General features: G+C 50.8%; 1 protein-coding gene and 1 non-coding gene across 11 annotated transcripts in view; both read right to left on the bottom strand.

Moving 5' to 3' along the window:
- The window catches only part of LOC130147365 (acrosin-like), a 33,178-nt gene that overhangs the window by 6,072 nt on the left and 2,328 nt on the right, over positions 1 to 24,778 (bottom strand). For 2 of the 10 annotated variants that reach the window (XR_008821216.1, XR_008821218.1), the window contains 2 exons: positions 24,601 to 24,700; positions 16,211 to 23,408 (listed from right to left, as the gene is read on the bottom strand). Coding sequence is in view for 6 of the 10 variants with exons in the window: in XM_056334373.1 (XP_056190348.1) it covers positions 5,511 to 5,858; positions 6,324 to 6,469; positions 6,756 to 7,021; positions 7,360 to 7,557; positions 7,866 to 7,954 (1,047 nt within the window). In the remaining 4 variants the exon portion in view is untranslated. The other 8 variants (XR_008821217.1, XR_008821219.1, XM_056334373.1 and 5 more) reach the window with 7 other exon arrangements.
- LOC130149324 (small nucleolar RNA SNORD45) lies at positions 24,121 to 24,205 on the bottom strand. The gene has a single exon (XR_008821869.1). It is a non-coding gene; the product is annotated as a small nucleolar RNA SNORD45 (small nucleolar RNA).

The raw sequence follows: 24,778 nt of genomic DNA, 5'->3' as shown, positions 1-24,778 counted from the left end.
CCCCAGTCCCGCTCAGCTGCCGTGGTGCTGGAGTCACTCCGAAGGGGCTGGACGAGGAGTCCTGGTGGTGCCTGGCAGAGCTGCCCATGGCATGAGGCTGGCCTGGCAGTACCTGGGGCCGAGAATCAGGGCTTAGCCCCCCTGCAGCCTCCAGGGCGGGTGCTGGCTGCGGGCAGCTCTGCCAGCCCAGGACGGGGCAGGCAGCAGGGGCACCTGCCCGGCCAGAGACACCCCAAAACGGGGTCCTGGCCCCCACCCTGAAGCAGACAGGCTGCAGTCCCACACTGGCCAGGGCTGCCCTGCCATAGCTCCCCACCTTGCTACAGCTCCAACGTGGGGACCAGCTGCCCCATCTGCCAGCCCTCCCCCTCCATCCTGTTTCACCCCTCCCCATCCCACTCCAGACCCCCTCCCACCCTGCCCGGCTGGGGGCACCAACCCTTGCTCACCCCCACCCACCGGCTTACAGAAGGGTGCCCTCTCCTCCGCAGTGCCCTGACAGGGCCATACCCAGCTGGCTGCACGAGGTCCCGCCCTGCAGGGCTGCGAGAGCAGGCAGCCGGTGTCCAGCACGTCCCTCTGCTGATCTTGGCCTTATCCATCAGGGATCCTGGCAGGAAACTGCAGCGGGAGATAGGCTGGGGGGAGCCAGGGGGAACACTGGCACCCCAGAGGTGCCCTGCCCACAATGACGTCCCCTTGGCTGTTGCTGGATCCCATCCCCAAGTGTACCCTGGCCGTACCCTCCTTGCCCACGAGCAGAGGAAGCTGCCTGTCCCGTCGGCCCCTGTAGGTGCAGCTGTCCTGGCCCAACAGCTCCACCTCGTCATTGTGCTGGGAGGGAGAGAGCAGCCTGGCTGACACATGGGGCTGAATTCAGCATCCCCAGGCAACCCTCCCACACCCAGCTCTCCCTGCAGAAACTGAGACTCGCCTACCTCCCAATGCTCAGCATCTCCCTCCCCGCCTTGATCACCCCCACCATGTCCCTACCTTTGTCATCCCTACCTGGATGGGCAGCTGGGTGTGGGGCTGGTGCAGCCGCGGGGTGCTGGGTGGTTGAGGCTGGAGGCTGGGCCAGTGCTGCAGCAGGGTAGTGAGAGTGTGCCGTCCGCCGCACTGCAGCGGCATGCTGGGGTGCCGGTGTTCAGGCATCTGCTCCCTGTGGGATGGGGCACGGTGATGTTTGGCGCCTGGCACCGTGGCACCCCGTGCTTCACCCTATGACACCTATGAATCTCCGTGACAGCTCTCTGGGATAATAGCGACATTGGTCATAAACACTGAGGTCGCTTACAAAGAAGTCATATCGCCTTGCGGGTCAGAGTCCCCCCAGGATATTTGAAGCGCACAATTGTCCAATCCATATGCTGTTACGCGGATGCCCAGAGCCCAGATTTTGCCTCACGCTCAGGTGAAACTTTGTTGGACTTTGTTTGCTGGATTTTGCCTCTGTCCAGTTTTGTTTGCAGGGTCTGGTTTAGGTATTGAGTGTTTATGATTTTGAAACTTTGTACACATGGGATCTGGTCATTCTGCTAGAGGGAGTTGGTTCTTCAGAGTTCTTTTGGGTTGTTTATTAAGATGCTGGAGCAAGTTTTGGGGTGACCCCTCACTCAGAAAAAATGGGCCGAATATTGTCATCACTGGTGGCCCTTGTATACCTTAGGTGATCAAGAGAAATGGCCTAGGAAGGGAAGCATAATCTCCAATACAGCATGGCAGTTCATGTTCTTTTGGTACATGCAAAGGACTATGGGAAGAAGTCCCATAAGTGGGTTTGGTTTTTTGGCCTTGAGAAACAATCATGGAACAAGAAGTAAATAGACACTCATGATACTTGATGGCAATGTATTGATAATGATGGAGGGGAAGATAATTATTAATTGCCTTGATGTTGTTCTGCTTGTAGTGTTGGGAAAAGGAGTCTGAAAGGGGAGAATGAAGAAGAGGATGTGCAATTTCTGGTTTCAGGGCAGTGTTGCTGGTAATAGGGAGAGATTTTTGCTGAAGGTAAAAGAATGGTGTTGGGGAAAGCTCAGGAAGAGGATGCGAGGATAAATGCCTTTCGCTGCTTTGTTTGTGTGGTAGTCAGCTCCAGATAGAAGAAAGATGCAAAAAGGTCGCTGCTATGTGTGGAAATGTTTGTAACTCGATTGCTAGAAACTGCTTAAAAGGTTTATAATAACTAAGAGGAATTGAGGGGGGGGTGGGTGTTGGGGGGGGTTGTGTGGTAGAAAAAGAAAAAAAAAAAAGAGCAAATAAAAAGAAACAAAATGCCCCAGCTTTGGCACTTACCCAAATCCAAAGCTCATCTCAGGAAGGAGTTTCCCGAGAGGACGAGAACGTGGAAGAGGACAAAGAGGAGGAAATCTAAGGACTAGAGTCCCTCTGGGGAAAGATCAGTGTGTGATTTGAGAGGAAAAAGAACACGGGGAAAATAGATGACTAAGGAAACAATCAACTAATGAGATACCCCCACCTGCATCTGTTGCAGAGGCAGATCTGCCTGTGATTGGTACAGAAGATTCAGATTGATGGGAACCGGGGTCTGAAGGAATTATACTTACTGCCCAGCTGAAACCCTGGCTTCAGTTAAGCTGGGGAGTGAAACAGTGACTTTCTTAGTTGGTACAGGAGCAAGAGTCTGTGCTAAGAGCTGTAAAGGACCTACGAGGAAGTTGTCTATGTCAGTGATTGCTGCCATAGGAAATTGAGAACCCAGACCTTTCTTTACACATGAATGATCGTCCATGGCAGAATGTCCCCTGCCTCTGATGGGAAGAGGCTTATGGAAGGAACTGGAGCACAGATAACTTTTGATCAGAATGAAGGTGGGGTACATATTCCACAACAGAATGCCTGGAAGGCACAGTTATATCTGGAATATTACTCGATAACGAAGAAAGCTGACTATAAGGCAGAGGAAATGGAAGCCCTCTCTGAAATCATGAATACAGCGATTCCTTTGGTCTGGGGAACTGAGCAGCCTGGAAGAGCTGAATCAGCAGAACCAGTAAGTGTGGAACTGAACGTGGGAGTTGAAACTCCCCAAAGATCTTTCTCAGCTGGGAAAAACCCCGACCAAAATAAGAAACACTACTTGGGATTGGGTTGGGGTTTGATGGCAATGTTGTGGTGTCAGTCACAGAATTCAAGTCTGGAAGGTTAGCCTCATGCTGATAAAGCTTCTGGCTGGCTTATGATGGGCAGCTCTAGGTGGTGGTGGGAAGCCAAGTGGGAAGAGTGAATGTTGTGAGCCCTGCACCTGAAACAGCCAGCAAAGAGTAGGAAAAATTTCTCCTGATGCTGCTGAGGGCTTGCTTATCTTTTGTCTTCGTTCTTCACCTTTCTGTCCTTTTTTCTTTAATCTTCTGGCCACCAGAAGCCTCTTGCTTCTGTCTTTTAGCGTTTCTTTCCACTTGTGCTGTCACCCCACCCTGCACAGCCAAGTTCTCCTTTCCTGGGCTTTTGGTTTTCACTTGCTGGCCAGAGCCTGCAAACTCGGAGTAATCTGGCACATGTTGGACAAGGGAGCATTTCTCATGCTGCCGCTGACCTGCTCATCCACTCAACAGCAGAGAAGATGCTCTGTGGTCGCTTCAGCAACATGCACTTCCTCTTCCTCCAGAGAGGGGATGGTGAAGCCTTTGACTCCTGTGAGAATCCTTAGGGGATGTCTGCCGGTTGGTTGGCCTCGAGAGGGGCCACAAGGCCAAACTTTACTTTGTGTCGAGCGTGCATAAATGCTTTCCTTTCTTTCTGGCCAATTTTTTAAAGAACGGGTAGAACACACACACACACAGGCAGGCAATTGAGTGGAAGCATGCAAGTGCATTTGGGCCAAAGGATGGCAATCGCTTCAGCCCATCTCTGCGTGTCAGCACATCTCCACCTCACCAGCGCTGAGCGGCTGCAGCCATCACTGCTCCCAGCCCTCGGCCATGGGGCCAGCCGGCACCAGTGCCATTACCAACGCCACTGTCAACGCCAGAAGCACCTCTGCCCCTGTGCCACTGCACCATCAGCGCTGGCAGCTGGTCCGGGCGCTCCTGACCTGTCTCCTGCATGGGGGCAGTGCCCAGCAGACCCACTGGCACATGGTGGTGGTGATGCAGGGCCAGTGCTGCTGTGGGATGGCCAACCTCCCGCTGCAGGCTGGGGCCGGTCGGTATCCAGGGAGTATGCCCACAGCCAGCGGGGCTTCGTGGTGCCATTGCGATGTCACTAGTGATGTGAGCCACTCTTTTCACCATCTCTTCTTTCTCTCCCGTCCTTCACAAGGCTGAATCCCTTAATTAGGAATCTCTTCAGTCATCAATTTTGACAACTTTACAAGGGGTCAGCTTGACCTCACCTTTGTGCACACAAGTCTTACACATGCAGTTAAACACAAAATGAGAGTTTAGCACTCACTCACAGGCCCCTGATTTGGGAGTTTATATGACAGAGACAGTGCTGCCTCCCTGCCCACCCCGTGATCTCTGCTGCAGAGTTGCTTTGGGTTTCCTTGCCCACTCTGTTACGGAGCAGCCAGAGCCAGCAGGCTTCTGAACACTGTGGGATTTCTCCTTTCAGGTCTGGTTGATCTGAATGAGGTGGGCACCTGGAGGGCTGCTCCTATGCTAACCTAAATAGAACTTCCCATGTGCGTGCAGCTGCATTCCAAAGAGCCAGACACGCACATACACACAGAGAGAGTGCCACAATGAATGTGAAAGGCAAAACAGATTGACACAGACAAAGCAATGCCTTGACAAGCATCCCTGCAGATGTAACCACTGCTTACACCCATGTGAATGCAGTCCAGGCATTTCCTGCGTTTCCAGAGCATCAAGATGGCATGTTCTACTGAAACAGAAACACAGCTTCACTCCCTGGATTCATAAGCACAACGTGTTCGTAGATGCCTCAGATAACAGTCTAGAAATTAAGTCCATGTCATATGTGGGGCTCAAAGCCAAGGCTCCCTCAACAGTGCCTGGTGCAAGCCTTAGGTCTTTCTAGATCTGTGTTTCCTGGGCCCTGAGAGTCCACGTTCAAGTTCGCTTGCGCCTCATACAGACGCACACAGGGATCCCACCAGGAGCGGGCCTAAGGCAGTCTGTGCTTCCAGCTGCCATCCCCAAGGCCCTGAGCCCCGCAATGACCTGCCTTCCCTTGTTCCACTGCACCCTCATCCTTCTTGCTGAGCAGGCAGAGCTTCAGCCCTTTGCTGTGACCCTTTGTGCCCGACTTGTCTGCCTGCAGCCTGCTTCCTCCGGCAGGTGCCGGGCGTGGAAGTCCTGGCCTTGCACACGAGACTGAAGAGGACTGGCGCCTGGTTAGCCACAGAACTGAAACACTTTATTGCAGGGACTCAGCCAGCTGAGCTCTTCCATTGAGAGGAGCGCGGGCAGGACAGAGCAGGCCTTTGACACTGAGGCTGCCTTTGCATCAGCAGGCATTGCCCCAGCGGGAAATGGTGGTGGTGCACTGCAGCCAGCCCTGGATCCTCTTCGTCCTGCTGCTCAAACATTTCCTCCCTTTAGGAAATGCACAAACTCCTGCAGCCGAGTAAGTAAATCCCGCAGCTTCTGCACTGGAAATGGGCAGGGTGTAAACCTTCCCACTTCTATTGGTGTTGGCCTTGGCCTCTGAACAGGAGTGGAGGCGAAGGCTGGCTGTGGCCTTGCAGTAGTCGCTACTGCTGTGTGCAGGCCCATCTGTTCCAGGATCCAGTTGTAGAAGTGCTGGGTGGAGGTGTAGACTCCGGGCTTCTTTGCTCTCGCACAGCCCATCCCCCAGCTGGTCAGGCCAACAAGCCAGAAGTAGTCAGCGCTCTTGTCTTGGCACACAAGAGGCCCACCGCTGTCCCCCTGCAGCAGAGGAGAGAGGATGAAGGGGTTGTTGGGTGGCCACCGTCAGCCCAGTGGCTGGCTCCTTCCCTCTCATGGCACTTCCAGAGCTGTATTTAGTGGCCAGCCAAGCTCTGGAGAAGCTTTCCTGGGAGGGGGTGGTGGGCCTGTAAGGCAGGGCTCGCTCTCCCTGCAGCACAGTTGTCCTGCAGGTGCTGCAGAAGGATGTTGCACGTTTGGGATGGTGAAGCTCTGGGCTGCCAAGGGCACTGGGTGGGCTTTGTGAACAAAGTGCCAGGCCTCTGGGACAAGGCAGGCAGGCCCTGGACAAAGGCGTGCAAAAGGGGAAGGGGGGTAAGGCCCTCAGCACTGGGGACACAGCAATGGGAGTGTGAGTGGCCAGGAAAAGCCCGTGACGGTGCAGGTTTGGGCGGTTGTGGCGGGGCTGCCCGTGCTGCCGGGGCTTGGCTTGTAGCACGCTCCTACCTGGCAGGTGTCGATGCCACCCTGCGGATAGCCAGCACAGATGTTGTGGGTGTGGATGGCCCCTCTGTACCAGCCGCTGCTGTTACAGACCCCGGCATCAATGAGGTGGACCTGGGCCTCCTGCAGCACATACGCCGATCCTCCAGCTGTGAAGAGCACAGAAAGGAATGAACACCCAGCAGCTCATTGCCAGTTCTCCTTCCCTGCGTGACTGAAGCCCTATCCCGGGGCTTGGCTTTGCATGTGGGGAGGCGCTGGACCGCTCCTTCCTTTCTGCCTTGCTCTGGGTCAGTGGCTCACGCCCCCCTCTCTAAGAGGCATACGTCCCCACAGCCTGATTCTGGCTTTCGCCTCTGCTGTCAGGAAGAGCAACCTGCCTCCCCAAGCTGGCCAAGCTTGCACTCGCAACATGACTACATTTTGGGGACTCACCTCTTGCAATCCTGGCACCCCAGCCACTGACGTAGCACTCTGTCAGCTCCGAGACTCTCAGCGAGGCATCGGGCACGCAGGCAAGCTGTACGTAGCTGTTGCACTGGACAGGCTGCTCCAGTTCCAGCAAGGCAATGTCATTCCTCTGTGTGACATTACTGTAGTGCTGGTGAACCAGCAGCCGCTTGATTTTGCGCACCTGGGCCTTAGGACCCAGCTGAGTCAACCGGGTGGCTCCAACCACCACCTGCCACATGGTGATGTTCCTGGAAGGCAGATGGAGAGAGGGCTCAGAGGGAGCAGAGACACATGCTGCAGCAGCACAGCAGTTGCCCTGCCTTCTCCTTTACGAGGGAGAGAGGAGAGCATCACTAGGGAGATTGAGATTACCCTCATGTGCCTTGGGCTCAAGCAGTGTCGAGCCGGAGGCTGCTGGGAAGCAGTGGCACGAGCCCAGCCTTCTCCTGAGCAGCCTCTCAGGTGGCTGCGGAGTGCCCAGGCACTGGGCGTACTGCAGGGCAACAGGACATGCTGCAGCACGTGCTGCTGTGCTCAGGGCACCTGCTAGTGTGTGGGGCTAGCCCCGATCCCTGGTCCTCCTTACCTGGCCTCGATGAAGCATTGGGCTGATGTGAGGACCCACTGTGACCTGATGAGGGAGCCTCCGCAAATGTGCGCCATGCCTCCTTCCAAGGGAGCCTCGATGCTGACGATCCAGGGCCAGACCCCTGGCTGGGCATCTGTGCCACCCACGATACGCAACTTGCCATAGCGAAAAGCAATGGGCCGCCCACAGCTCCCCCTGTAACCAGAAATTCCTTACTATGTGGCTGGATGGCTTGCACTGTTCTGGCTAAAGTCCAGCCATCTTCCCTCCCCACAACACATGGCCAGAAGGGCCGAGGAAACCCGTGGGGCATGCTCCACTTGCCCCTCTTTCTGCTTCAGCCCGTTGACGAGTTGTGCCGGTAGCCTGGGTGCTGGCAAGGAGCTGAGCCTCCCAGATGGCCTTCAAGAGCCACTGGGGTGGCCATGGGGGACAAGCAGGACCCCTCCAGAGAAGCTCACAAGGGTTGCCCAATCTCCCCCCCAGAGCCTCGGGCCACTTACCCACAACTATCCCATGTGCCGTGCACAGGACAGCACATGGCCAGCAGGACAACGAGGAGGAGGAGAACATCCATCACTACCAGCAACATGTGGCAGCTGCAAGAACGAGGGCTTGTCACCACCAGGGTGGCTGCCGACGTACTGCCCGCAGGATTCCTGTTGCCTGGGGTTCCCTTGGATGCGGGGCTGATGTCACAGAGTGCCTGGTTCCGGGTGCTGGGCGTGGTGGTGTTGGGTGTGGTGGGTGGAGGGGGGATGGGGGTGGTGTGGGGGGATCAGGAGGGGTTCCAAACAGGACTGGAGGCAGAAGCTGGGATCGCACACCCCTGACAGAGCCCCACGCAATGCCCTGCTTGCACGATCAGGGTGGGCAGGCCCCGTGGCAAGCAGTGGCGCCTGGCTTCCAGCTCTGCCTGCTAACAGCTCACAGGGCAACACCCAGCGTGGCCTCGCAGCCTCTTTGGGAAGTTCCCTGCCGCCCTGCTCTCTGCAGCCCTGTGCCACCGGGTCCTTCTCAAAAAACAGACACCAGAGAACAGCGCTACTACAGGCAGTACGCACATGCTTCGGTGTCCAAGAGCCAATGCCTCTTATGGCTGCGGCTGGCAACAGTGCTGGGCAAGCCAAATAAGCCAAAAGCACAGCCCAGCAACGTCAACCTTCCTGCACAAAGCACAGTGAAATGCATGCGCAGCACAGTCCTCGCTGGCTATGTCAGCCACAGCAACGCGCTCTGGCAGGTGTCATATCCTTGCTGTCTTTGAGTTTGATTGCAGTTCTGGGCGCACACTGAGCATCCACTTGTGGCAAGGACAAGCAATGTGAAGTTCTAAAGAGAGAAGGATGCTCCTGCTCTCAGCCCTACGTGCCATCACTGTCCATGGCTTTGGTGAATCCTGCATCAGTCTTGTCTCATGAGTCTGCATTCTGCCGCTTACTGAAGGAGCCTTGCTCACTCTCCTGCTGGAGTGCAGGAGAGAAGCAGGAGCCAGGCACGTGCATTGTATTTGCACAGCAGGGCTAGGTCCCTGGAGCGTCGAGAGCAGTGGCTTGAAGGATGGCAGCCTCCAAGCTTGTGAAAGGTGCGGCAGCTCCCTGCTGCCATCCTGGCTTCTGCGGCGAGGCATAAGGCGCACAGCGGAGGGAGCAATCGGGTCCCGAGGAGGAGGACCACGCAGGCTCTGTCTGAAAGTGGAAGAGCTGCTCTCAAGGCCCTTGAGGTGCAGCAGGGCTTCCTAGGCCCCAGAACTGGCCTCCAAGCAAGCGGGCTCAAGGCTGCTTTGTGTTTTGAAAAGGGACCGGCAGCCAGTTCCCACGTGTCTGCTGAGAGCAGGCAGAAGGCAGCCTTGGAGAAGACAACTTGTCTGCTGGGGAAACCCTGCTCTTTCAGCACCGGTTTTGGCAGGTGGCTAGTGGGGAATGCCGTCAGAGGTGGCCACACTTCACAGACGCTTGAAGGAAGAGATTGGGGTCATTTGGCGGAGAGGACTCTGGCAGGGACAGCAGTTCCCAGGCAGGCCCGTCAGTAATGGCACACAAGTCCAAGGTGACCTAGCTAACAACACCCAAAGACCATGTGTGTTGACAGATGGGGCAAACCTGGGAGCAAAGGGGGGAAAAAATAACTGGGGTTGGCCCCGTCTCTGGGAGGAGAGCAGGGCTGAGAGAGGCAGGACTCAGGGAAGATGAGGGGCACGTATAAGCACGGCAAATGGAGAGAAGGGGGGATCAAGGAGCCGGTCACACAGAAGCAAAGTGCTGGCTGCCTTGCTTGCCTGAGCCCTGCGCCTAATCACCACAGTACCCACTGGCTTCTTTTGGAGAGCCACCCCAAAGCCCTTCCTGTGTGGTCCCATTCTGCACCTGCTGCGCGGTGGGTCTCTTAAAGGAAATGTATTTTGAATTAAGAAACTTAACGTGCTGAAGCTGCTACATTGCAGTACCAGGCCTCGTCACTTACACAGCCCTAATCCACGGCTGGTTGAAAACTTAGTCAGGTTACTCAGTAGGAGAATAGAAGAACAATAGATGATCAATTTGTGTACACAGGTGCTTTCAGGTTTTTTAGAAAAATTAGTAGATGTGACTAGGAACTGCTTGTTCAAAGACTAAGTGTGCACAAATGATTGTGTGTGTTAAAGCAGGCGGAAAGAAGATCATGATCCATGGAGGACCTTGGAACTGCAGCAGGGATTGGTGCTCGAGCTTGTATAGACACAACAATTAACATGATGAATCATGCTTGAGAGAGCATAGAGGAGTGGGGGACGGATGGCGCCAAGGAAAGATAACACCTTGCTGTTGATTGATGGTAGTTAACCACCAACCGGGGATTGCCTAGTATGCAATGCTTAGCTCAAAAGAACCAATCTGTTTAAAATGCGCGATTTCTGAAAGTATATATACCCATGTTTCTATACAATAAATTGACTTTTGCTTGCATCAAACAGCGTCCTGTCTCTCCATCGCAGCGTTCTGCCAGAGCAGCTGCTTGATTTCTAGTAGGAAAAGCCTGTTCACTCAGCAGCTTTGCTCCTGAAATGCATCAATGAGTCCTTGTCCCAATTTCAGAGGGACGTGCCTCGCAAAAGTACTGAGTATAATACATATATTCACACATACAGAGAAGCTTGTCTGATCCTGCCAGTGTAATAGATTTGTGTCCTATAAACTCTTCAAGAGTTTGTGGTGTTTAAAACGCTGTGAATTCAGCCGTCCCTTGTTCCCATGAATATCATAGCAGGCATACAGTGATGGAAAGACGATGAGAGCATCCATGCAAGAATGGCAGAAGAGCATCTTACCATGTCTCTCGGCTTCTGGAGTCACACGATTAGCAGCTTTATCCAAACGTTGTTTAAACAGCTTGTGCTCTACGTCCTGCTGCTGCTCTCCTGTTACATCCATGGCATCAACACTCAAATCTGAAATCAGTGAGCAAGGAAAGCGGTCTATGAACACACAAGCGTTATGGCTTGTGGCAAGCTGAAGAAATGAAAAGACAGCATCTTTCAGCCAGCAGGGTAAGAACATGCCCAATAGGGAGAGCGTGTACGGCTAGGGTCAAGTGACCGACAGGGAATAAAACGCACAGTGCAGCATGCTAAATGGCCTTCCCAGGTACGGCGTTTGGTTTGGTGTCCCAGGAGGACCGTTTCCAACTTCCAAGAAAGCATTACCCTGAAAGGTAGACATGCTTAAGGCAAAAAGCCAAAAGCCAACCCCTCAAAGCCCAGAACCATTTTCAGGAACACAGGAGTTAAGCCTATAAGTGGCTGAAAGCTGCCTCCTACCTCTTCCCTCGCCACCTTTCGCCCTTCAACATCAGCACATTTCCTTGTGATCCCTTTTCACAAAAAAAAGATGGAGGCCTGTGGTATCAGCTCGGTACCGAAGCACCACGATGTGCTTGCTGGCTGCGTGCTCTCTTAGAAGGCTGAAAGCTTCTCCGCACACAACAGCCGAGGCTTCCAGTCTCTCTGGCCTTCCCACGCCCTGTTAAACGTGAGGAAGGCAAAGACCAATAACATCTCGGGGGGTCAGGAGGAAGTCAAGATGCTCTACATCTAGAGCCCAACGCATTACCACAACTGAACAAGAGGCAGGAACAATCGGTAGACAGGCAGATAACATGCAGGGCAGCAATTCCCAGTCAGACTTGCAGGGCTTCCAGTCACTTCATCCCTCAACTTTGTTTTGAATTTAGTTAAAAGGTAACAGATTCTTAACACTCATTCTGCTTTTATAAGTTCTGGAGAAAGGCTAACACATGGCATTGGCATTACAGTCCAATTATTGCCCAAGCAGCAGCGCAGCTCTCGGAAGCAGCAGGCACACGGAGCCTCATGAGCCCTCGGCAAGTACAAAAGTTATCCCTCCATAGTCAGCAGTCCGACTCACAAGCACAAGGCACATGCCGAAAAGTAACGTCTGGACCGACCTTCAGTTTAGCTTCCCTTGATCTGTCAACGTACAATTCCGGATGAACCTAGGTACAACGAAAAAACAAGAGCCCCATTTCACTGGGAAGCAAATGCAAAGGCCTCTTCCCCTCAGCTGCTCTGGTCCAGGGGCTGACAGTCACGACACAGGATCAGCGAGACACCTGAGCTACTGCCTCCCAACCCTCCCTGGTAGTTCAACGCTTGCCCTTCACAATACTTTTTAGAGAAATCAGCAGTCGGGGGCGAGGGGTGGGGATTCCACCGCCGGCTTTCTTTTCCTTCCCTTGCCCGCTCACAGGGGTGGGAAGAGACTCCTGAGCCACCCCCCTGCGACAGCGTTACAGCAGGCCCTAAGGCAGCCTCTGCGGCCCGCGGGGGCCGGCGACCCCAGCCCGCTGCCACGGCCACGGCCAGCGGCTGGGGGAAAGACAAAGCCCCGCGCAGAGCTGCGGCGGCTGCAGCGACTGCCCGGGCAGCCCGGAGGCGGCGGGGGGGCGGCGGGGCACCGCGGGCCGACCCCCCTCCCGGGCCCCGCCGCCACAAGGGAGCACCGGGGCCGCCCTGCCGCCGCTCCTCGCCTCCTCGCTGAGGTAGCGGCGCAGCTCCGAGAAAAAATAAAAGGCAGCACCGTGAGCAGCCCGCTGACCACCGTCACTGCCGGGGAGACGAGAACCGCCGGCAGCCCCGCCGGTCCCGGGCCGGGCCGCCCGCCTCAGCCCGCCCGCCGCCGGCACCAGGCGCTCCCTGCCGCGGCCGAGCGCCGGCCAGCCACGTCCCCCCCAGCCGGCCGCTGCCCGACGGCCACGCCCGGGCTCGCCCACCGGCCCCCGTCTGCCCTCAGCCCGACCGCTCACCCAGCGCGCCGCCGCACGTCCCGGCCCGAAAGTCTTCCAGGCTCCCGGCGAAGGCGCCGCACCGCCACCGCCGCTCCAGCGCGCCGCGCGGGCCGGAAATGAACCCACCTTCCGGGGCCGTAGGTGTAGCCCATACGCGCACGTAGCTGGAAACCCCGCCCCAAGGCATCAAGCCTATTCTGCGAATGCGCTGCCCTTAGTTGGGATGGAGCGATGACCCTTAGTTCGGCTGGAGCGCTGCTGCCGTCTAGCGAAAAGAAATGGGTACTGCAGCCAATCTATCTAACATAGACTGCACAGTTTATTATAGGAATGGAATCAAAAATAACAAATGCTGAGAAAGAAAAATAGCTGAGCAGGTTTTTCTGAATTATGGTGACTGAATTTGATGAAAGGAGGAAGAAAAAATGCCATTTAGCAGACCCTCGGTATCACCAAGTACTCTTACAGAATGAGGACTTCCCACTTGGCTAGCACTAGCTAGGATAAATACTGGTAACAATTGGTTGCTGTTTCTGTCCCCGTTTCAGTCTGCTCTGAGGACTAAGGGATACATTCCTCCTCTGTGAATATCATTAATGGTATCTGGCTTCGCTTTCCTTTGGTTGTTTCTGTGTTTTTTAAAAATCGTATTTGCGTATGTGAAAAGGGAAAGATATGATGCTTACTTTTTAGATTAATTGCCATGGCTGAAGTTGAAGAGTCCAGAAAAATGTAAGCTGGCTGAAGAAATGGGTTAACCTCAAAGCTGTGTCTATCTCCAAACAAGAGAAATCCTGTTTCTCCTGATGAAGAAGGATCATTGTTAAATAGCCATCACATTACCACATCACCAACATATAATGCCTAATGTTATGTGTTTGTATATGTAACAAAATCATACGTGCATTTATTTCTCGTTTGAGAATACTGTCTATGGGGGAGTTCTCTGCGCTGTAGTTCAGAGAGACCTGAATACACCACCTAGAAATGAATCCAGTTTTGATGCAAAAGCAAAGGGGACAGATGTTCTACTTCTTTTAGAAGTTGTTTCATTGGCTAACTGCCTTCACTTAGATCTCAGTTTCACTTTTTTTTTTAAATGTGAATGGTTTTAGTGTTCAGCAATAGGTTCTTCACATATGTCTTTTGCATAAATGTCAGTTCCTGTTAAAATCAATTTATAAAATACTACACCAACTAACTTAAGATGATCTCTTACCTTTCAGACAAACTTGAAAGACACCAGTTTGAAACTCTTGCATTGTACAACCTGTTTTCCCAAGCTCAACTTTTATGCCTCTTCTCTGTGTTACATACTGTTTTCCAAGAACTTAAGATTATGAGAACTGAACTAAGCATAATATTTCAGCATCTGTCTCATTAATGACATGAAATAATGTCTCAATTCCTGTTCATTACTATACCATACATAGATTCAAGGATGAAGTTACTCCCTTTTGTTATGACATCACACCAACCTTTCCACCATTACACCTAAAGCCTCCTCAGTCATCGCTTACCACAGATATAGTTCCCACATACAAGAAAATGGGCTCCACTTCATCATCCTAATGGGGTTTTGGAGTACTGCAGTAACATACGTTTTATTTGAATAGGCTTTACCTGACTGCTCAACTCTCACTAACATTTATCGCTGTCAAACATATCACAACTTGCAGGTTTGTAGCTGTTGCATTCGCTTCCATATAATCAGGAGAACTACTGAACAGAATCCTTCCTGGCACCTTCCCCAGTAGAGTTGTGCATGGGGCGTGCCGTGGAGCAGTTTGGCTCCGGCCGAGTGCAAAAGTCAGCAGTTCACCATCTCAGCCCAGAAAGCAGGTAGCCCAACTTTTGTGGTGCCTTTCATCTGGCTACCGAGGCAGTATGAAAACAACCAACAGAATTGCTTCCTGGCACCTTCTCTGCTCGAGCTGTGCACAGCATGTACCTAACCCTAACCCTAACTCTAACCAACCCTAACCCTAACTCTAACCCGAAACCGAAACCAAACCCTAACCATAACCCCAAACCCCTAACCCTATTCCTAACCCTAACCCTAACACTAACCTGAACCTGAACCTGAACCTGAACCCTAACCCTAACCCGAACCCTAACCCTAAACTGAACACGAACCCTAACCGTAACCCTAACCCTAACCCTAAACCCTAACACTAACCTTAACACTAACCCTAACCGGAACCCTCACCAAAAACCCTAACCCTAACACGAACCCTAAGAGTCTAACCCTAACCCTGAGTCTAACCCTAACCCTAAACCTAACCCGAACCCTAACCCAAACCCGAACCCGAACCTGAACCCTAACCATAACCCTAAACCTCACCCTAACCCGAACCCGAACCCTAACCCGAACCCTGACCCCAACCCTAAACCTAACCCCAACCCTAACCCGAACCCAAACCCTAACCCGAACGCTAACCCTAACCCCAACCCTAAACCTAACCCCAACCCAAACCCTAACCTGAACCAGAACCCTAACCCTAACCCAAACCCTAACCCTAAGAGGCCTGAACCCTAACCCGAACCCGAACCCTAACCCTAACCCGAACGCTAACCCTAACCCCAACCCTAAACCTAACCCCAACCCTAACCCTAACCTGAACCAGAACCCTAACCCGAACCCTAACCCTAACCCTAAACCTAAGAGGCCCAAACCCTAACCCGAACCCGAACCCTAACCCTAACCCGAACCCAAACCCAAACCCTAACCTTAACCCTAACCCTAACCCAACCCTAACCCTAACCCTAACCCGAACCCTAACCCTAACCCAAACCCTAACCCTAACCCTAAGAGGCCCTAACCCGAACCCGAACCCAAACCCTAACCCTAACCCGAACGCTAACCCTAACCCCAACCCTAAACCTAACCCCAACCCTAACCCTAACCTGAACCCGAACCCTAACCCTAACCCGAACCCAAACCCTAACCCTAACCCCAACCCTAACCCTAACCCGAACCCTAACCTGAACCCAAACCCGAACCCTAACCCTAACCCTAACCCAAACCCTAACCCTAACCCGAACCCTAACCTGAACCCGAACCCTAACCCTAACCCGAACCCAAACCCAAACCCTAACCCTAACCCTAACCTTAACCCTAACCCTAACCCAACCCTAACCCTACCCCAAACCCTAACCCAACCCTAACCCTAACCCAACCCTAACCCTAACCTGAACCCTAACCCTAACCCAAACCCTAACCCTAAGAGGCCCTAACCCGAACCCGAACCCGAACCCTAACCCTAAGAGGCCCTAACCCTATCCCTAAGAGGCCTCTCGTAGCTACAACTTTCCTCACTTGAAGGTTTCTTTCTGCATAACTAGATAACAGCGTTGTTTTCACTGCCTGTTCTTTGTTTCTCATCCTCCCCAACGCTGACTACCTTGGTGAGAAGACCCTGCATAACAACTGTAGAGAGTGAGTCAGCTTGACCTAGCTTTGTGAGCTCTGAATCACAGTTGGGTAATCGGGGAATTTAGACAAGCCCCGCCCCGCCCCCACTGCCCACCCAGCCCCCACCTCCCACCCCATCCTGCCTTTGGACTTATTTCAGTCCAGGACCAGTCCATTTCCATCACATTTAGGTGGAGCTTGAGTGACTTTAGCCATGCCTATTGTTGTTACTAACTGGTGTTGTGTGCCTACTGAGGCGTAGTAGTACCTTGGAAGCAGGCATCTTTGAGATGGAGGTGTGCGTTACTATTACAATGAGATTATTTCAGCTGAGGAAAGTGAGCCAACCATTATGATGAAATTCGCCACAGACATCTCCTGGATTCTTCATGTGACAACTGGTGTGCAGCTTATCAGCTGTGTGGTGCCATCTGGTTCCCTTTCCTGCGGGGAGCATGGTGTCTCCACGCCGCACCATCCTTCATCACCGCTATCCACGTGCGCTGAGCTGCCAGGAGGTGTTGCTTAGGGAACTGTGGTGATATGGATTCTGTGCATGCCAACCATCCTGAAGGCCATAGCTGTATTTTACCCTAAAAAAGCTTTCCGTAATACTACACTTCAGTTAGGACGCAATTTTCTCGAATTCCCCCCCCCCGCCCCAAGGTGATTTTCCCACACACCTGCAGGCAGCAGGACTAATGTCATCTCCTTTTGCCTGCTTGGGCTTGGACTAAAATCCCTTCCCTGACTATTCTTTAGCTTTTACAGCCTTTGAGCCTTCCCTTGGGCCTGGTTGATAGTCCTTTGCCATTTCACCCTGTTCACAGCCAGCGTGAGTCTAGGTACCGACTATCTCAAAGAATTTCAGTTACACGATAAACCTGCTTTTTTATAAATTAATTTTAGCATTTTAATTGCTTTCAAAGGGAACTATGGGAAATCCTGTCCGCACGGTGGCCTAGCATAAGCAATGATGGAAAGGTGCATCAGATGTAACCTCCGTGTCAGCTCAGTGTGCCTCAGACAGACTGCATTTGGCACTTCGTGGCATGCTGTGCAGCTCCAGAAATTAATGCTAGGGAAAAAAATGGGCAAAAATAATAGTCATGTAGAAACACGAGTTAAGAAGAAATGCTATAAATTAGGTATTTCTGTTGATTGAGGAAGTTGATCTTGCTTGTGGATCTTTGGGGTGTGAACTTGATGCTGCACAGCTCGTTTTTCATTTGACATGCCTTGAATTATTTTCGAAGAGATAGAAGAGAAGCTTATGAAATAGAATAAGTTATTGAGTCTTCCTAAAACGCTCACAATTATGTATAAAGCCAAAGTGAAGGATGATGGAATAAAATTCTGTGCTTTATAAGTAAATACAGTACACTTAAACCTGATCTCCATGCAGGGTCCTAGTTATTTCTCTTTTTAAAATCCAAAAGAAGTTTAGGAAGTCTTAGAGGTTGGTATTGTGGGAATTCCACAAAAAATTCCACGTAAGCAAGGCTCTTTGAACGATTATTTTTTAAATCGGTCCTAACTACAGCCAGTTAGCGGTTTAATGTTGAAATGTATACTTGCTCTCCTATAAATCAGTATTTCATTTGCATTTCAGTGCTGTAAGTCATGACAAATTTGGGAAGAGCCCAAGGGAAACTTTTCATCCTGAGATACAGAAGGTAGAAGGAGACTTCTTTTTTTTTCTTGGTTGTGGCTTTTTTGTGTTCTATCATAATGTCTGGAGACATGTTAAGAGAAGTGAAAACCCCATTGTTTTGAGACATACTGGATACCACAGTTTTGTTAGGGGGTTTATTCCGTGGTTAGGAGTTAGTGAATTAGAAAAGACCGTGGTAAACATGTCTGCAGAAATTGAACAAATGTTTAATCTAACGACAGACGCAATCAGCTGATTGAACCAGGAAGTAAAATCTTTGAGTAAGGTGGTAATTCAAAACAGAATGGCCCTGGACTTAATTACCCTAAAGGAAGGGGGAGTATGCATGATAATAAACCAAAGTTGTTGTGTATACATAAACCAAAGTAATCAAATTGAAACAGACATCTATAAGATATGGAACAAGGTTCAGATTTTGCATTAAATTACTAAAGATGATTTCTCATGGAGTTTTGAAGCTATATGGAACAAACTGACTTCGTGGTTACCTAATTTAGAATGGTTAAAGCATGCTTTTGTTATAATACTTATTGTAGTAGTTTTAGGAATATTAATATGTATATTACTTAAATGTTTTGTTTGGTCCTGTCGAAGAATGATCATAAGATATGATCATTTTCTGTAGTTGTAAAAGAATTTACAATAGCTGTTAGAAAAGGGGGGAATGAATAGTGAATGCTGTACCACATATCTAAAGGATGACGCACCTATGTTTAGCTAAAAGTCAGGAAATGTCCAAGGACCCTTATTGTCAACATGACAGATGCACAGACTGCTAAGTCCTTGGGTTGGTTATCTTTAGAAAGGACATCTGGTCTTAGATTCCTGTTGTACATGCAACGTGGCAAAGATGGAGACTTTAAACATGGCCGCTAAGGAATAGAGTCTGCGCAGAGACAACTCCTCAAGGACATTGCCCAGGCACAAGATATGTAAATGAATTCTCAGAATTGTAATGAATATGTAAACAATTTCCTGGAAAGCTATTGAATAGGTAGGATTTGCTTGTATAAAGGAGGGACTGAAAACTCCCCTCGGTGTGCATGACTTTGGTGGAGCGATCTCCCATGCACCCAGCGCTGCCGAATAAAGATAACCTCCGCTCACTCGAATATTAGTGACTGATTCTTTAAATCAAGAGGCAGCTTCTTTGAGGTTAGGTTGTCCCACCTGCCCTTCTAATCTCAAAACATAGACCACCAGTGGGTGCTGGAGATAACAGTAACCAACAACTTGTCAGCAGAGGTGCTGGAGGGAGTGAAATGTTCCCTTCTTTAGAAAACCAGTGGAAGCAAGGCTATTGGAGTTGATTGTCAAGGTTGGAAGATGCTTAAAGAGATCGTTTTTTGCAACTGGTGTATGAAAATGTAGTACAAGATACACCAGATGACTATGTAACTACCCTGACATTTGGCAGGTTACCGAGCTCAAAACGCTTGGATGTGCAGGTTACGTACCCAAGTACATTCTAGCAGTCAGGCCCAGGCTAATTTTTGGGGTTTTTTTACTTTTTTATTTCAAAATCTGGAGGTTTTTTTACATCTCTGTGTACTATTCCTGGAGACAACATTATTTCTGAAAAAAAAAAAAAACAAACCAAAAACAAACACACCCTACCCTTTCGCTCATGAGGCCAGACATCGTGTTTTGAGCATCATCATGGGTGCTGAACCATTACAGGACGCTTTGTCACAAAGTGTGATGAGCAGGAAAGATTCAAAGGGGAGTGCTGTGGGTAGCAAGGGTCCAAGGGTGGGTGTCACTAGGGAAATTTCTGGGGGCCCTTGTTAGGCACTTGGACTTCTGCGCATCTCCATTCTCATTGGGTCCGCAGTTAACATATGTGATAGGTTTGCATGGACATTCAAAGGTGTAACGTAGCATGTGAGCTTGATGCATTGAAATCTTCCGGGGGAGGGTATGTATGAATGCTAGCAAGCGTCAGGGAGGGCTGACATCTAATATCTATATCCTTTTCATATTCAAGGTTAAAATACTAATTACCTTTGTCTTTTGGGGGATTTTGGAGATTTTGGTGGGGTTTTTTGGGTCTGTGTATGTTTGTGGTAAGTTTAGTGCTTTATTTTTGAATGCAGCTTGTTTTCGTACATAGGACCACTGTTGTTTATTGCATTAAGGGTTTTCTTATCCTGCCAGCTGACCCTCTCAGTTACTTTCTCCTTCCTTTTCTGTGATACCTTCTTTTATTTCCTACAGCAGCAGTTAGTTCCCTCCCAGTAGACTTAATTTCACCTTCTTCCCATTTTTATGTCCACTAAAATACTCTGCATAGAACAGTTGTTGTCAACATCGGTATGTGATGATGACTTTCCACATGACTGCCTGTGAGGAAGAGGGGAAATTCATATCTCTTTTAGGACAATATTTGCTGGTATTGTCACCCATGAAAATGAGTTACTTACTGTTTATCTTATTCAAAAAAAAATTGAAAATCCAACTGCTGATATGACTGCTTTATTTATGTAGATTCAGGCCTTTTAATGAAAGATTACTGTCTCCTGCAGGTAGCTGGAAACACCGGCAAAAAGTTTCCAACAGTCTCATGTACATGGTAAAGTATTTTCTTTTCCTGCTTATTGTGACCTTTAGCTTCCAAGTGTTTCTGACCATTTCCTTTGAACATCTTTGCATTGCTATCTGTGGTAACAGCAGCACTGCTTCAGGAGGGAGGACAATGGTGAAATTTTGTTAGAGATATTTAGAACTATCAGGAACAAATAGAAAAACGTTTTCTGAAAGTGCTGCCACATGGGTGTGGGAGAACATGGAGGAGAATGTGTCTGGGCAGTCTCTCAGCCTCACTTGTTCTACAAAACTTTGCTTCCCTGCTGTAAAGCAACCTCAGGTACGGTGTTTGGTCTAGGACCTGAATATCAGTATCTCTGAAAGGGATGTTTTGGAGAAAAGCTCTTGAGAATTTCAAGACAATTCAGAACTTTCAGAGTAAAATTTCAGTTGTAAAGGTCTTCCTCAAATATCTATAAATACACATTGGCCAGAATGATACTGGTAGTTTACAGAATCATAGAATGGTTTGTGTTGGAAGGGACCTTTAAAGGCCCCCTAGTCCAGCCCCACTGCAGGAGGCAGGGGCATCTTCAACTAGATCAGGTTGCTTACAGCCCTGTCCAACCTGACCTTGAATATTTCCAGGCACGGGGCATCTGCCACCTCTCTGGGCAACCTCTCCCAGTGTTTCACCACCCTCATCATAAAAAATTTCTTCTATCTAGTCTGAATCTACCCTCTTTCAGTTTAAAACCACTAAGCCTTGTCCTATTGCTACAGGCCACACTAAAACGTCTGTCCCCATCTTTCTTATAAGCCCCCTTTAAGTACTGAAAGGCCACAATAAGGTGTCCCCAGAACCTCTTCTCTGGGCTGAACAACCCCAATTCTCTCAGCCTGTCTTAGGAGAGGTGCTCCAGCCCTCTGATCATTTCTGTGGCTCTCCTCTGGACCTGCTTTGCCAAGGACTCTGGAGCCGGATGCAGTACTCCAGGCAGGTCTCATGAGAACAGAGAGGCAGAATCGCTTCCCTTGACCTGCTGGTCATGCTTCGTTGGATGCAGCCCAGGATATGGTCAACTCTCTGCCCTGCGAGCACAGGTTGCTTGCTCGTGTCCATTTTTTGACCCACTGGTACCCCCCAATGCCCTCTCTGCAGGCCCGCTGTCACTCCCTTCATGGTGGATGCGCAGAGGCGTTACTGGCAAGGCTCAGGACAGCGCATACGCAGAACTGGCCTGACGCCTCGGGCCGCGGCTCCCAGTTGGGGGGGTGTGTGACGCATTGAGATTCGCGCATGCGCAGTAGCATTACTGGCAACCTAAGGGCAGCGCATGCGCAGAACTGGCCTGACGCTGGCACATAGGGGGCTCGAACCGTGCATACGCAGAAGCGGCCTGGCACAGAGGTGTGCAGCTTCGAGGCCCGCAAAGGCAGAGCCCTGGCGTTGCCGAGAGAGGGGGAACTGAAACCATGGAGGGGCGCAGCCGCTCCGCACCCCCGCGGTCTCCAGGCTGGGGGGCTTCTCGCTAGGGGCGGGGCTGTTGCAGCAGCGAGCACCCACAAGCTGTGTTTGTCCCGGGGCAACGTGCTCGGGCAACGTGCTCGGGGGACGGCAGCGGTAGCTTCTTACCATGGGCACAGCAGCAGGCGCCGCAGCACCACCCCGCAGGCAGCACGGGATCGTGATGCCGTTTTCAACGGCTGGCAGCACCGAGTGGGGAGGCGCCACCACGAATGCACAGCGCCAGGGCTGCAGCAGCGCTCCACCAACCCTGTACTGAGCACTGGCCGGGCGAGCACTGGCCAGGATCTCGGCCCAGTTCACACCGCCTGGCCACAGGAACTGCTCACTGCAGCTCCAGGGTTCACTTCACTCTGCCCTTTGCCCACTCACAGCCCAGCCACTATTACCCGTTGCCTCCGTACGAAAAAGCACCCGCACGGCTCGAGCGGTTAAATCTTTTGCATCTGACAGCTTTAACAGTTGGGTGGTTCTTTCTGTCCATGCCCCCACCCCATTACCAAGGGAGAGCCAGTAGCATGGGGAACCCGTGGCACAAGGTGCAGGGGGGGCCAGGTGGATGGTGGGGTCCTACGGATAAGCCCCAGCGATTGCTGTTGTTAAAGGAAAAATTTACGTAGATGTGGATACTTTACAAATATTTATAAGATACTGGGCTTGCTTTTGTCACAACTCAGAGCCGGGCCACCACCCCCGTGAGTGGCAGAGAACCAAGCGATACAGCACAGCTTATATACGCTTATCAAATCATTAGTCAATGTCTGAAGGTTTTAGGAGTTTCCTTTGGTCCTGTCAGTTCTGCAAATCCATCAACTGACTGTCCCAGGTGATTCATCTCCTTGGCTTCAGGCTCTTCCTCGGTTCCAGGCTTCTCCTCGGATCTTGATCTTCTTTCTGCCTGCTTTAACTCACACACTCCTCCAAGTGCGCTTAGTCTTTGAACAAGCAATTCCTATTCTAATATATTCATTTTTCTAAAACCACCTGTGTTTCTGAGAGCACTTCTGTATACAAATTGACCATCTGTTGTTTCTCTGTTCTCCCACCAATTAACTAGACTGGGTTTTAAACCAGCCTTGGATTAGGGCTACGCTAGGGACGAGGCCTGATTCTGCCACTCAGCTGCTTCAGCACTTTACATTTCTTAATTCAAAATACATTTTCTTTAACAGACGATACGGAACAAAATGCTAAAACCCCAGGTTTTACAACAAACAAAAAATACCCAAACCCTAAACAGTGCCTCTGAACTGTTTCCCTTTCCATCCAACCGGTGGAAACTTCCTCAGTAAATGACAAGTGTCCATGACCACCCAAGTGATCTGTGCTTACTGAGCCGGTAAGCAAACAATACCTTTTCAGCTGGCACATGTATCCAAATATATACCCAAAGAAACTCCATTAGTGTCACTTGCAAAGAGCCCTGGGATCTTACAAGCTTACCTGTAGTGCCCCTATAGGGAACTGCAGAGCTGTGGACTCCCAGACATACTGGGGCACAACACTTGGCCTGCCTGAAACATTGAGGAGGCTCTCGGATATCCAGACAGCAGCAGAAACCGTTCTGATTTTACAGCAAGGCTGACCACACTTGCCAGTTTTCTTTTGCTTGCTCACACCTGGAAGCCAAACCAGAACAGCTGCACACACAGCACAACAATTGCTCAGCACACCTATACCAACAGAGCTCTCCTAAAGCACACCTGGAGTCACTCATACCCTAAGTCAACATCTACAGCGGAACCTGGCTGCAAGCATTGACACAATGTCATATGGGGTCAAACTGACACACACCAAAAAATTAGTAAAACACGCCTCCTTCTCTGCCACATCAGGTATCCCGCTCCTTCAGCTGAGCTGTAACTGTTACATTATTTCCCAAATGCAAAGGCAAAGAGAGAAAATATAACCACAGCATGCTCCTTAAAAAGCAAATATGCACAGGCAACCGTTCATTGTGTGTGACCAACGGACGATGTGGCCACAGCCCTTCAAACTTTCAGGAAGCCTAGGCGGGACTAAACGGTGCTTGCAAACAAAGAACATGCCTGCTCATTAAGACAGGCTGGTCAAGTTTGCTACCAAAACTCTACATCAGCACTTGCCAACCCTGTCCAGCTTTGGGTAGCCAGAGCCGCACTCAGATCACTTGAAAGCATCTCCTAGTAGTGGCCAGTACTAAGCTCAGAGCTGTACCTCCCTGATGCCTACATGGAGGAAAACTCAAACTGTGCCCCCTTCTCCTTAAGGTTCCTTAGAGCTTGTGACAGGAATTTCATCCCACTGCTTGGAAAAGCTCCAAGGTTGCAGCTTAAGGGAACCGGAGTTCCCTGGGTCTCAGAGTAATTCTAGAGCTAAAGTGGTGAGAGACATCAACTCTAGATCAGACTACACGTGCCAGCACTCACCACTGACCCAGCATGGCAACCTCCTTCTGTCCTACCCAAAGGTTTCAAACCCAACACACTGTCTTCCTATGGCAGGAAGCTACCTTATTTATAATTTGTAACACCATTAACGTGTTCCGTGAGACGGGACTACAGATATATTATGCAGACAAGCAAGGCGCCATTTGGAAGCACCGGAGCCTTATGGCGAGACATTTTTTCTACAACAGAGAGCACAACGGTGAATAAACAAAGACTGAGTCCTTCTCCTCAAGGGAAAAGCATGCAGCAGATCAATGACTGTTGAACAGGCGGGCAGAATTCTCAGAAAAAGCAACCCCTAACTCTCAACAACAAAGAGAAAGTTAATCTTTTTAATAAAAGCACAGCTGCACTGAAACAAGTCAACACTTAACATACTCACCTGTCCTCCTCCCAAATGAAGGTGTATAGGCAACATGTTTCTCTGGACGTGATGTGCTCAGGACACTAGGTTTTCTTACCCCATCCTTTCACAGTGTCACCTTTAAAAAACACCAAGAAAAGGTCAGTTGTGGTGTTGCCTTGGGAGATTCCCGTGCCTGGGGGAAGTCAGGAATTCC

This window comes from Falco biarmicus, chromosome 4, assembly GCF_023638135.1.
Source record: "Falco biarmicus isolate bFalBia1 chromosome 4, bFalBia1.pri, whole genome shotgun sequence".
Taxonomy (NCBI): domain Eukaryota; kingdom Metazoa; phylum Chordata; class Aves; order Falconiformes; family Falconidae; genus Falco; species Falco biarmicus.
Note: the sequence above shows the minus strand (reverse complement) of the source record. Positions and strands in the feature narration are given on the sequence as shown.